Source organism: Lissotriton vulgaris, chromosome 4_1 (genome assembly GCF_964263255.1).
Source record: "Lissotriton vulgaris chromosome 4_1, aLisVul1.2, whole genome shotgun sequence".
Classification (NCBI taxonomy): Eukaryota; Metazoa; Chordata; class Amphibia; order Caudata; family Salamandridae; genus Lissotriton; species Lissotriton vulgaris.
In genome coordinates, this window is record NC_141691.1 from 981341765 (window position 1) to 981356495 (window position 14731).

A 14731-nucleotide genomic window follows, 5' to 3' on the forward strand; every position below is an offset into this window, starting at 1 on the left:
CCCCATTTTTCCATCAATGCACTTAGTCACTCATTGATCCAAACATGCACTCATTAACTTACCCAGTCAACAACTGTTTCATTCTCACATTCACCCTCTCACGGCTCCATACAACCACACACACAAACTGACCAGTCTTGGAAGATGCAATTTAATTTATTTAAAAAACAGGTATATTGGATTCAGCAGAGATTGTTTTCTAGTACTTTAAACACAGGTATTGTATTTTTTTGGCCTAAAGTTGTACTTGTATGCATGGGAATTGATCATGTTTTCCACTGCAGGACTGTAATATTTTGCATGAAACAAGCAAAAATTCAACATTTTGTTTGCTGGGAAAAAGTGGTGCATCATTCTATCTATTCTAAGTTTGATGTGTGTTGTAGGTTGTGCTTTTATATACTTTATAGACAAGATTCAATGTGTTCTCATCAAATATAACTAGTTTGTGACTGAAAAGTTATGTTTGAGACAATCTAAAAGAGTGGCAAGTGACTAGAAAATAGTTTTGACACTGTCATCAGAAGGGTCATTATAAAGTTAAAGAATAAATGTGAGCGCGAGCTAGGAGCTGGTGTTGAGAGGTGCTCTGTTTTCATTCAGGCAACAGTTTGGTTGAATTAAGAACCTACGCACTTTTAAAAATACTTTTAAAAAGACCTGTGACTCATTTGGAGCAAATCTGTTATTTTTTTAAATTGTGTGTGTGAATCGATTGGCAGATTTTTGCACATTGCTACTTTGCACATTGTCCCCCCGGCACTTACCCGGTCGGTCCCCGTTCCGTCACGGCTGTTTGTGCTGCTTGAACGGAGGGACGGACTCCTCCCCCTCATTGCCTACAAAAGCGCCAGGGTGATCGGCCGCATTGGTGTGAGCAGCGCGAGCTAGGCGCTGGTGTTGAGAGGTGCTCTGTTTTCATTCAGGCAATACTTTGGTTGAATTAAGAACCTACGCACTTTCAAAAATACTTTTAAAAAGACATGTGACTCATTTGGAGCAAATCTGTTTTTTTTAAATTGCGTGTGTGAATTGATTGGTAGATTTTTGCACATTGCTACTTTGCACATTGTCCCCCCGGCACTTACCCGGTCGGTCCCCATTCCGTCACGGCTGTTTGTGCCGCTTGAACGAAGGGACGTGACTCCTCCCCCTCATTGCCTCACCTCCGGGGTCCCTCCCATAAAGGTAGATGAGCACGCAACCGCGCAGTGGACGCGCGCAGCGGGCACGCCGATCAGCGCGCCAAAGGCAAGCCTGTCTGCGCCCGTCCGCGACCGGACCACGGCCAGGGCCAGAAACGCTGCCAGGATAGGGAGGGACAACAGGAGGATCTCCTGGTCAAGGGAGGATCTGCTGGCGCTAAATCTAGAACAGCCTTGCAAAGCAGATAGGGCTGATTTAGCTAATACTAATCTACCGCTGGTATGCTTGCACTGTGGGAAGTCTCTCGGCTCACACAAGCCCCAAGCCTTAGCAGGCCCTCTCAGTTGTAGCTTCAGAGCAGGCCTGCTGAATTGTAGATCACTGGCAAGGCATGCAGATGACATCTGGCTGCTGCTGGAGAGCTCGGAGTGGGACGCTTTGTTTCTGACAGAAACCTGGCTGAACGATCATAACATGACCGCCATTGCCTTAGCTGTGCCACAAGGCTTTAAAATGTGCTTTTCAAATCGGGATGGCGACAGAAGGGGTGGGGGGGTGGCTCTTATCTTCAAAGAGCGGTACACGCTCACATCCTCTCTGCTGATTACGATCACTGGGGTGGAAGGATTGCTTTTTTTTCTTCAAATTAACCCTCAACAGTCACTGGCTGGTTTCGTTATTTACCGTCCCCCGGATTTTACAGAGGCCAGTTCAACTGCACTTATGGACATTATTGTCCAAAGCTCTCTTCTCCACCCACACTTCCTAGTAGTGGGGGATTTCAATGTACATGCGGATAGAGCTGAATGCCCCTTGGCGGAGCAGCTTATTTCTATTCTGAGTGCCGCCAACCTGACATTGTCCATCTCTGGGCCCACGCATACAGCGGGTCACACGGTTGACATGATATTTTCCAACATCAGGGACATGTCAGTGAAGGCACCGCAGCCGTTGTTGTGGTCGGATCACGCTCTAATCCCTTTCGCCGTCACATTACGGGGTGAGGGACTGGAGGCTGGAAGACGCTCCGTCCTGCAGAGACAGTGGAAAAACTTGCTACCGGAAAACATTGGTCCAGCCCTGGCACTGAATCCTCCGGTTCTAACTTCTAACACAAACACTGATGCTAAGGCGCTGAATCAATGGATTGGCGATATGGTGGAGTCTATTGCTCCAGTTAAACGAGTATTGTCACGGAGGGAATCCCCCTCGGCCCATTGGTTTTCAATGGAGCTGAGGGCAGAAAAGTCAGCCTGCAAGAGGCTGGAGCGGTTGTGGAGGGCGAATTACTGCGAATTGCCAAGGGCCCGCTACAGGGCAGCCATCCGCAAGCTTCAAAAATCAATAAAAAAGGCAAAAAAACTTTTTATCGCTACCTCCATCCAACAAGCAGAACATTCTAGTAAAGAAGTCTTTAAAATAGTGCAGTCTTTCTTCAAACCCAGATGCATTGGGACAGAGGTTGTCCCTTCTGTGACACTCTGTGATAACATTTCAGAATTTTTTGATGATAAAATCAAGAAAGTGTACAGTACCTTCTCCCTGCCTAGGCCCACGGTGAAGGCGGATACGGCTGAGGTCAGTGTTCCTCCTGTGTCCCTAAGCCAATTCCAGCCAATTTCGCTGTCTGAGGCCCTGCAGGAAATAAAGAGTTGCAAATCAGGGTTGCCAGATGACCCTTGCCCACCAAAGCTCTGGAGTCTGATGGCGGATTCAATTGCGCCCACTCTCCGGCATATATGGAACATGTCGATCTCCACGGGGGTGTTTCCTGATTGCTGTAAACATGCCATGCTTCTACCTCTAAAAAAGAAACCGAATGGGGACCCGAAGGATCTCAGAAACCTACGACCAATCTCGCTATTGGCGGCACCAGGCAAAATGTTGGAGAAATTGATCCAACGTCAACTGAATAGGTTCACGGAGGACAACAAAATTTTGCATGAAACTCAATCGGGCTTTAGGCCTGGCTTCAGCACTGAGACCGCTCTGATCGAGGTAGCTGAGTCAGTTAGGTGGTCGTTGGATTCAGGGGCCTCTGCTATGTTGGTGCTCCTGGATCTATCGGCCGCCTTCGATACGGTCGACCACGGCAGACTCTTACATCGACTGGCGGAGATAGGACTACAGGACCAGGTGCTCGGGTGGCTGCACTCGTATCTGTTTGACAGATCACAGAAGGTGGCGCTTGGCGCCTACTCTTTTAAACCTAGATGGCTGGGCTGCGGGGTCCCACAGGGTTCGGCACTGAGCCCGCTGCTTTTTAATATTTACTTAGCCCCACTCTTTACTCTGATTGCCAACTGGGGAGTCACGGCAATCTCATATGCCGATGACACCCAACTTGTTTTCCCGTACTCTGAGGAGTCGGAGGCATCATTCGCAAACTTCAAGGGGTGTCTCCGCGATGTAGCAAATTGGATGAACACAAACAAATTGAAATTGAATGCGGGTAAAACCGAGGTGATTTTCTTCGGGAAAGGTTCTCGCCCCGCTGCGGGGCTCTGGTGGCCAGCTGAGATGGGCCCAGCGCCTCTCCCCAGCTTGAAGGCAAAAAACCTGGGGGTGAAGTGGGACGATAGCCTATCCTTTTCACCCCACATCCAGCAGGTCGTCGGAGGGTGCGTAAGCAAACTGAGGAATTTGCGAAAAATTCTCCTGCTGCTACCTGAAGGATGCCGAAAAACGGTAATCCATGCCTTGGTCACCTCAAGGCTGGATTATGCCAATGGCCTCTACCTGGGCCTACCTAAATACCTGATCCAACGACTGTAAACCGTACAAAATGCGGCTGCGAGGCTGATAAAGCATATCCTGTTCAATCAGCATGTCTCTCTGCATTTGCGTAGGCTGCACTGGCTACCCGTAACAAGCAGGATCAAATTAAAGGCTCTGACTTTGGCCTTTAGAGCCTTGCATGGAACCTGCCCTAACTATTTAAGAGCTCGACTCCCCAGATATGCACAGGCGAGATTCCTACGCTCCAACTCTATGCTTCAACTACTCGCCCCTCGAGTCAGAAGGGCGCGTTTGGGTGGCAGGACCTTCTCGGCCAACACTGCTAAGCTGTGGAACACTCTGCCACCGGCTATACAATTGGCACCTTCGGAAACTGGTTTTAGGAAGTTATTGAAGACTTGGCTCTTCTCCCATATAGGCTGAGTCATCGGGCCCTGTCCCACCACGTTGCTTTTCGTTGCCCACCTAGCGCCGGGACACCTCCGGTTGAGGTAACTGATCGCGCTTTATAAAAGGCTGTATTATTATTATTATTATTATTATTATTATTATTATTATTATTATTATTATTATTATTATTATTATAATACCACATGGCTAGTTCTAATTTCCAGATATGAAATTCATTTTTATCGTTGAAGCGATGAGAAGCTTAAACTATACTTGGAAAATTATTAGTAAAACAAGTTATGTTGGATTTAAACAATCTCTAGCAGTACATGATTACCAAATATACATGCATAGCGGACTCCCTTAAGAGTACATTATAAAGACATTATAAATATCACAGAGAAATTCTCCAGTCAGTGCTTTAAAAAGGCGCTTAACACATGGGTGACATAATATACTTTAAATGTACCTAAAGATGGTACTTTATTTGGTATAACATCGAAATGAAGATGGGTTTGCACCTTTTGAATTGGTTGCCCGTTACTTCCTGATGGAAGGAATGCTGAACAAAGTCAAACATTCACCCCCCGTAAAGAGATCCGGGCCTAAATCCATCGTTTTTGCCCACCATGCTATTCCAGTTTAAACAGTCATAACCAAATCAGTCTTGACCCTGTTCTCAATGCAAACAGTTCAGCCCGCTCTGCCAGGCCAGGTCCTCCCTGGCCCAGAAACAAGCATCCTGGGACTGCTTCCCTGGTATCACCCCTCATCAGCCAGGCCAGCTTGAATCCACTGGCATGGTGAGCACGGGACACACATCTGGGAATACTGGTCCTAGTTAGGGAGATAAATGCGAAAAGTACAATTGATGGACGGAATGCTGTACAATGTCAAACATTCACCTCCAGAACAGAGATCTGGGCTTAAATCCATCGTTTTTTTGCCACCATGCCGTCCCAGTTTAAACCCAACTATATGCAAATCAGCCTGACTCTGCTCCACATGGAAACATTTCTGCCCGAACTCCCAGGCCAAGTCCTCCCTGGACCAGTAACAAGCATCCTTAGACCAGTTTTGCGATATCACCCCTCAGCAGCCAGGCCAGCTTGAATTCACTGGCATGGTGAGCACGGGACACACTAATGGGAATACTGGTCCTACTTGGGGGGACAAATGCGAAAAGAACAATTGATGGACAGAATGCTGAACAATGTCAAGCATTTAGCCCCATTACAGAGATCTGGCCCCAAATCCATTGTATTATTTTGCACACCATGCCCTTCCAGTTTAATCCCAGGCATAGGTAAATTAGTCTTGATTGACCCTTCTCACCATGGGAACAGTTCAGCACGAACTGCCAGGCCAGGTTCTCCCTGGACCAGAAACAAGCATCCTTGGAACAGTTGGTTGGGTCCATACTAGGGTGGCATCATGAGCAAAAGAACAATAGATTAAACCCAGATCTCTTGACTGGGGATGAGTGGTTGAAAAGTTTCAAAACTTGGGCCATCATCTTGTTGTGTTTGCTATGTTGCTTGATGCTTAGCCAATCTGATTTTCTTCAAGGTGGAGGGCGATAACTGAGAGTAGGAGCTGATTACGACGCACTCAGCTGTAACTTCAGAAAATGTTGACTCTCATTTAAACTAGCTAATTAATTTTGCGTTCTACCAATGGAAGGATTATGAAAACAGTAACGTCAAAAACATATAATGGTATTTTGCTTGTGTTTCAGTTAAACCTGTAACAGTAGCTGTCTCATTTTTGCACTGACGTTTCAAGACTATATACAGTATGAAAACCAATACAACAGAATATCTGACAAAACATTTGCCTGAATTTAATTTGATGTAAAGGCTTTAGTCTATCACAAGAGCTCATCTTTTAATTGTTTTCAATGAAGCTTTTAATGTACTATACAGTACCTCTAAGAAGAAATATGAACTTCCTCTTGTTCCATAGGTAAGTGCAGGCTTCCGACTGAGCCAAACGTTGTCAGAAATCACGATGTAATCAATGTTGCTGAAAAACGCTTCCTGGACCTTGATCAAGTCTTCCAGAGCCTTTGATCCCACTTCTTCCATGCCTTCGATTAAGAATTTTAGGTTTACTGGAATGTCCTAATGTACAGAAGTGTAAAAAAAGATAAATATTGTGTTTGTAATGAGCATTGTTAACTCACTAAATGAAACCACATGACTTGTGACCAAATGAAAAATTAAAGGAAACCAAGAATGAGGCTACTACCGAATTGTCAAGAACATAAATCAAAATAAGATCATCATCTGATTATATTTTACAAGTTACACATTGTAAATTGTTACTTTAACAAACAATTGGCACATTATGACTCAATGCTATATGTATGTGTTGTGTGGTATTCCTGTGTGACTTTGAGTTCAGCTGGATAGAATATACTAGATACTTAAAAACGCAGACATGTACATTCTCACACATGCACATACTACAGCCGAGTCACAAAATGGCTTTTCAACGACATCCAGGTGACACTACAACAGTACTACTCATATGCTATAAAATGCTATTCACAAACCTATGAGTGGAGGCCTCCGTCTCTGCCTCTCCTATCTTTTATGTGAGGAGATCTCCCCCAGACTGTGTAGGTATCGGTACACTTGTGCATACATTATTGTAGTAAATTTGCTAGAGATGGGGGAGAGTGGCTGGAAATAAGGGCAAACTTACTACTAAAGTGGTGGGGTTTTGGAAGGAGTAGGGAGGGTTTAATGGGAGGGACAAAGATCCATCCACAAATGAGTAATACATTGCTGTTCAATAACTGGCCTTCTAAATTTACTACAGTCAAAAAGGTCCCAAAAAAGTAGTAGATGTACTCACAAGGCCAAACACTGATTATGCAAAACCATCCTGTAGAAAATAATGGAGACAAGGACTTAAAATAAAACCCTATCAGCAATAATGTTAAAATATAGTATAGTAATTTAGTTCAACTTTTTAAATATGAATGTGTGTGTATCATTTATATATATGTACATATATATATATATATATACATATTACATAGATATATGTATATTTAATGATATATATATTTTAATGTCAAACATATATATAAAAAAAAAGATAAATTATATTTAATTACGAAATACTTTAAAAACACTTCAGGGATCTACACATATGACCTCTTGCTGAGTTCGAAATGTAGCCCACTTTTCAGATATATGATAGCTTTCCTGGATCACCCATGGGTTTCATACTGGTTTCCACCACAAACTGTAAGTAAGTTAAAATCCCCAAAACATTGGAAAAATTGACTACCTCTTTAAAAAAAATGCCAAAACTCTTGTAAATAATTATGTTTTTTGATTCAGCTCTGTATGTTCCTGAAAGCTGGGAAGATGGTGACTTTAGCACAGCAAACCATTTATGATGCAGTTTTTATGGGGAAAAAACAGACACTTTTATGAAGAGCACAATGGCCCACATGCATCAAGCACTTTTTCATTCGCAAACGGTGCGATTCCTTAAAATCGGCCGTTTGCGAATGCAAAAGTGCTTTTTGGGATGCATGAAGCAATTTTGGAATTCGTAACATGTTTGCGAATTCTAAAATTGCGGGTGCTTTTAAGAAGTCGCAGATGTGCGATTTCTTAAAAGCAATGCATCATTATTTTAAAAAGTGAAAATTCGCAAATAGGGTGCCAAATTTACCGAGTGGTTGAACCACTCGGTAAATTTGGAAAAAGTGTTTAAAATGTTGAAAATGCTTTTTTTTCAACATTCATGTTACGGACACACATGTCCTTAGGACAAGTGTGTGTGTAACATGATGCGAAAAATACATTTCAGGGGTGCATGGGGGGGTCCTTTGGACCCCCCCCTGCACCCATGAAATTTTCGAAGTGCCACTCGCAATTTGCATTGACTCCTATGGGCCTTTTGGCCCATAGGAATCAATGGGAATTGCGAAAATTAACTTAAGAATTCGGTATTTCTTTGGGATTCGGTAAAAATTGCGATTTTTACCGAATCACAAAGAAATACCGAAAAAAATGATGCATAGCATTTTGCACTTCTTAATTTGCGATTCCTTATTTTTCGCAAATTAAGAAATGCAAAATGACACAATGATGCATGTGGGCCTTTGTTCCTAATTTTTTGTTTTTTACTAAATATTTAGCTATATTTGGTATATTTTCTCGGCCCCATCCAGGGGAATCCACAAAGCCTGGGTAACTTTAAAATCACCAGGATGTTGGAAAAAAGGAAAACACATTTGACGTGGATACCTTATGTGGACCAAAAGTTATGGAGGCCTAAGTATGAACTTCCCCAAATGGCCAAAAAAGGCTCAGCACTGTGGTTGGGGGAAGCAGTTAAGGGGTTAAATGTGAACATGTATTTATATTTCTCATTTTTTGACTCTTGTTCTTATTTTTTTTTCATGCTGTAGTAAATTAATATCTATATCAATACTTATAATGAAATTGTTTGCTGGCCTGGGTCGCCCATTTTGTCAGAATTGTTTGAGTGTTAGACGAGGGCACAGTGCCACTACCTGGTAACCCTCAGATTGACCAAAGTGGTAATATGGTTTTTGATTTGGCGGAGGTGAGATAAGAGTTGGAGCACTGTAGCACCACCAAAGCCCCAGGACCGGATACAGTTCCCATAGACTTTTTCTTAGATAATCATGATCTCTGGGCTCCAGAATTGACTTATGTTCTGAACGTCATAGCAAAAATGGGCCCACCACTATGATGGAAAAAGTCACTAATAATTCTTATCTATGAAAAAGGGAACAAGGCCCTGCCACAAAACTACAGATCAATCTCCTTATTGGACGGTGCAGCAAAGCTAATGGGTTGTCTACTACTGAATAGATTGGAGGGCTGGACCAGGCCAAGGAACATACTAATACCCTCACAGTACAGTTTTAAGAAAGGGACACTAGAGCAATGTCTCAATTTGAGTCTGATTCTTTCAAAATACATGGCATCTAAGAAGGGTCAAGTTTACATGGCATTTATGGACCTATCAGTCTCCTTCAACTGTGCCTCGCACTCCAAGTAATGGTCAGTAATGGAAGGCATGGGAATAGATGACATAATATATATACTATAATAAAGTTTATACCACAGATGTACTCACAAATGATGGCCTGTGTACGGTATGAAAGGAACAGGGAATGCACAAACCAGTTCTCTATTCACCGCTGGGTCGGACAGGAGTGCGTGCTTGCACCCTTCCTGTTTTCAATTTATACTAACAGTGTGAAAGCAGCCCTACCTGGGTCTACAAAATGTGTGCCTTTAGTGAATTCGGCCCTTATCCTGATACTCCTCTATGCAGATGATGCAGTGTGAACATGCTGCACAGGATTAGCACTGTAGAAACTCATAGTAGAGTACAAGAAATTTGTGAAAGATTTAGATCTTCGGGTAAATTAACTGAAATCATTCGTATTAGAGGTGGGAACTAGATTGAAGAAACCCCCAAATGTTTATATAAAGGGGGACAGGGTGGAGGTAGTAGACACCTTTTCCTACCGAGAGATTTTATTCAACAGAAAGAATGCATGGACCAATACCGTAGCGGGCAAAATACTCCAACTGGAAAAAAGCATTATTGCCATCTTTAGGTTTACAAAGAAATGAGGGTCCAAATCAATAAAGGCAACAAAAAAGGTGTATCTGGCCAAAGCCAACTCCATTGCCACGTACGGGGTTGGAATATGGGGAATGGTGGACATAGTTTCCCTCCAACGAACAGAGTATGGTTTTCTTAAGAAGCTAATTGCCCTTCCCTGGAGCGGCTCTAATTATAATTGCCACACTGAGTTGGGCATAGCATACATTACAGATTACATTTGTATAGCACCGATCCTACTGCGGCATTCAGTTTGCAGAAGGGAGACAGTCAACCTCACCCAGAACATCCTGAAGGATTGCCTAAAGCTTGACCAAGCATACATGGCTACCTTACGTTAGGGACACTCCAAGATCCATGGGGTTGCTGGAATTGTTTGAGAACCCACCTAGTTGTGCGACAATATCTAAGGCAAAAATAAAGGGAACTTTCTTCTCCAAAATGGCAAGAGAAAGAACAGAGTCACCCATATCATAGAATACCTTCCTGCTTGTTCCTGTGATGGAATATCCCCTCAAACAGACCTGAACTTTATATTTTTCAGTAATTTTTATTATGTGCAAAGGGAAAGACACATTCTCCCGCTTATTTGAAAATACAATCTTAGGCAATGTCGTCCAGCTCTATATTTGATGCAAATTCTGATTGACCCTTTAACATGTTATTGTCTAGCATCAATTCTTTGGTCCTCTCTGAGGAGTAGGAGATCCCAACCATAAGGCTGGAAGATTGAATGAGACATACATTGTTAATTGTGTCGATAACTGCACCTGTCCCCCTACCTTATAATATTTTTGAAAGCATTTTATGAACGATTTTTTAATGGAATTGTAATATCATATCAATATATTGTATTGCTCTTGTTTACCTTTAATGAATTGCAAATTTGTATTAGGAATGCCACCCACAATGACCCAAGATCATGTCCCTGATCCCCGTGGCACACTGCAGCACACACACAAATACCAGGTAGGCCCCCGTCCACCATGTGCCCAAAGGGGTCCCTCCCCACAAAATAACAATCCCACAACCAACACATGCACACGTGTGAAACCCTGCAAAGATGTGTCTTTGTGAGCCACACTGACAATGCAAGTGACACTACATGGCGATCAGCGTAGCTGCAGTACAATCATCATGACATTGTGCACGCCACAAAACTGAGGTGGCTGATTGTGGACCACATCCGGAAAGGAGCAGGTCACACTTTGACACATCCACGTGCACAAACAACCCCTGACGTCAACAATACATCTGCAGACAAACAATGCACAACAGGACAATAACTGCCCAAAAGCACAAATGACCGAAGTCGCCAATATCTCAACACCGTAAAAGCACAAAAGTCAAAGGCACACCACCTCAAGAGGGATAAGGGGCAGCAAAATCACAGCTGCAGGGGTGACCTTCCCAGAGTGCTGCACACACACATAGCAATAACAGCACATCCACATTGACGACAATATGGTACAAAGTGCAACACCTGCACTGCAGAACAGAGGACACAATTGGGTCCGCTCATGCGTAGAAACAGGCCAATCAGATCTAACATAGCAGGAAACTGTGAGATGTAAATGTACATTTACAACCTCACATCTGTCATGAAGTCCAAATGTCCACGGTCCCGCATCAAATATTGAGCACCTCTCAAACAGTCACAATGTACATTGTCATGCAGTCTGCATGTAAATTAGGACAATGCACCAACATTCATGTCAACACAATGTCAAAATGCGTCTCCCCTTCACATTGCAGAGGGACAAACAACACCTCCAGCAGAGCAGACCAGACAACGCATCAGTGATGCTGGAGAGGATCACCACACCTTCGACACCAACGCCCTACAACAGCCCATGGACATCTTAGGCAACCCACCTCCAGGAGCAGGGCAGCCAAGCTACATAGAGGAGACCCCAGCCCCTGCGCAGACCACACATCAGGAAGAAGCCGCCACCACGGCTGGCTCCCAACACTTCACCGAAGCACACATTGCATTCATATGCCAGGTGGTAGAATGCCAAAAGGTGGTGGCCTAACAGGTGCGGGTGGGGACCGACCTCATGTTTATGTTTATGTTTATGTTTTAGCAGTATTTATAGCGCACAACTACCCGAGGGTGTCTCGGCGCTTAACAGTTCAGATGATAGACAGGGGAAAAAACATTAATGAGTAAACAGCCAAGTTTTTAATTGCTTCCTAAAGCTGAGGAGGGTGGAGGAGGTTTTAATAGTGAGGGGAAGAGAGTTCAATAATCTAGCTGTGGAAATCACAAAACATCTGTCGCCCCAGTTAACTTTCCTTGTACGTTGGACATTGAGAAGGTATGCTGAAGCTGAGCGAAGTGTCCTAGAAGGTACAAGAGGACGAAAAGCATGTTTAAGAAACTGTGGGTCAGAGTTATTAATAGCCTTGTAGGCAATGCATAATGCCTTAAATTTCGTGCGGCTTTTGACAGTAAGCCAGTGAAGCTGGCAAATGAAAGGGGTAGTAGAAGTGTATTTGGGTATACCGAATAAGATTCTGGCTGAGGCATTCTGCACCAGTTGAAGCTTATTTAAAACTTTTTCCTGCGCGTTGAGAAGAAGGGCATTGCAATAATCAATTCTGGAAAAAATGAGAGTGCTGATCAATGTCTTACCAGCTGATGTGGGAAGGTAGGGGAGAAGTTTACTAATTTTCTTTAAAGTAAAAAAGGAGGTGGAAACTACTGCATTAACATGCTGTTGGAAGAGCAGTCTGTCATCAAACACAACTCCGAGGTTACGAACCTTGGTCTTGGTAACGGGTTCGGGTGGAGGACCCATCTCGCTAGGCCATCAGTGAGGGGACCAGCTAGGCTCTAGCTTCCCAAAGGTCATCACCTCCGTCTTTCCAGAGTTTAATTTTAAACAATTAGAAGACATCCAGGAGCTGATGGCAAGGATACCCTCTGGAAATTAGCTGCAACTGAGAGTCCATCATGATGTACTGATAGAACCAGCTGGGTGTCATCAGCATAGGTTGTGAGACTGATGCCATAAGACTTGATCACCCTCGCTAAGTCCGAAACGTAAATATTGAACAAGGTCGGGCTTAGCGAGGAGCCCTGCGGCACTCCACATGGATTAGAAAAAGTAGGGGAGAAGAAGGAGCCTAATTTTACAGCTTGCGTGCGATTGGCAAGAAAGGATGCAAGTAGATCTTTAGCCTTGTGTTGGATACCAATCGCTGAGACACGGACGATCAAAGTAAGATGATCGACCGTGTCAAAGGCCGCGGAACAACACAAGCAGTATTAAAACTGCCGCACCTCCTTTGTCTAAAGTCATTCCTATTTCATCAGCTGCTTTTATAAGGGCCGTCTCTGTTCCGTGTCCTTGCCTAAATCCGAACTGTGTATCATCAAGCAGATAGTTAGCGTCAATGAATTCGGAAAGCTGTCTATTCATTAGATTTTCAAAAATCTTGGCAGGAAATGGGAGACTGGCAATAGGTCTGTAACTGGAAGGTGATGCAGGATCCAGGGTGGATTTTTTCAAAAGTGGCTTGATGATGGCCTTTTTCCAATCTGAAGGATAGCAACCTGTAAGGAACATGGTATTACAGATATTGGCTATAGCAGGGGAAATTGCGTCCGGAATGAGATTAAGTATAGAGGGGGGACAAGGGTCAAGGGGTGAGCCTGAGTTAATGATGGAAATTAGATGAAAAATGTGTTCCTCAGAAACCTGATTAAAATTGAGAAAAGAGGAAGAGTTGTTGGTAGAAGCATATCTAGAACTATTATGTATTGAGGAAGGTTCATGAATGAAGGCAGAGAAAATAGAAGTAACTTTGTCCAAGAAAAAGTCTTCAAGAGAATTGCAGAGGGCTTGGGAAGTATCAGGAGGAGGGTTAGGGGGATTAGAGAGATGGTTGACCACCTAAAATAGTTTTTTTGCAGAGTTGTGTGCCGAATTGATCTGAGTAGTAAAGTAACTAGTTTTTTCCATGGAAATAAGATTTTTATACTTAGGCAAGGCGCATTTGTTTATCAAGGGGGTTGTAGTGCCTGCGCCAATGTCTTTCCAGGTTTCTACAATATTGTCTTTGTAGGCGGAGGGATTCGGAAAACCATGGGGCAGAAGGAAGCCTACGGTTACGGAGAGAGGTCTTGGGAGGTGCCAATGCGATACACGCAGTGTCCAGGTGTTTAAGGTAGTTGCTAGATGCTAATGCCGGTTCCGGCTCCACCACATTGATGGCATTAGTCAACATAGAAGCAAGAAGGGGAATATCAATGTTTTTCCAGTCTCGGCTTAATGATGGGGATGAGTGTCTAGCTTGAGGGAGAGGGGACCTAGCTTTAATTGAAAAAAATACTGCGGAATGATCTGTCCAAGTGAAGGGAATAGGTAGATCACATACATGGGTGTTTAAGTCCCATCAGGGAGCACCTACACCCCACAAAAGAGACCCACACTGCGACAGAGACACACCCATGATGGACCTGCGTATGACGGCCCAGTTCACTCCTCTTACCTATGGAGTGGGTGACGACAAAGCTCCATGTCCAAGGTGACATGGTTGCGTCCGCTGTACACCGCACAATGTAATGTTGTAGGGCCCGGGCCCTCATGCTTACATTATGACCACATGGACACACTTAGATATTTTGTGGAACCAGCTACGGGCACGTGCGCCCGGACCCTTTATTGGCAAGGTCACATGTACAGTGATGCCTGTGCTGGATGTGTGTGGGTTGAGTGCAAGCCAGCCCACACGGAGTGGTTGGTGATGGCAACAACTTAAACGGTGATCACTATTAAAATGGAAACAGAAAAAAACAGCATAACAGAAACTA

At 43.8% G+C, this 14731-nt stretch overlaps 1 protein-coding gene across 2 annotated transcripts in view; it reads right to left on the reverse strand.

Moving 5' to 3' along the window:
• LOC147722779 (beta-Ala-His dipeptidase-like) overlaps positions 1-14731 on the reverse strand; it is a 423764-nt gene that overhangs the window by 146763 nt on the left and 262270 nt on the right. For both annotated transcript variants that reach the window (XM_086965242.1, XM_086965243.1), the window contains exon 6: positions 6204-6398. In XM_086965242.1, the coding sequence (XP_086821368.1) occupies positions 6204-6398 (195 nt within the window). The remainder of the gene's footprint in view (positions 1-6203; positions 6399-14731) is intronic.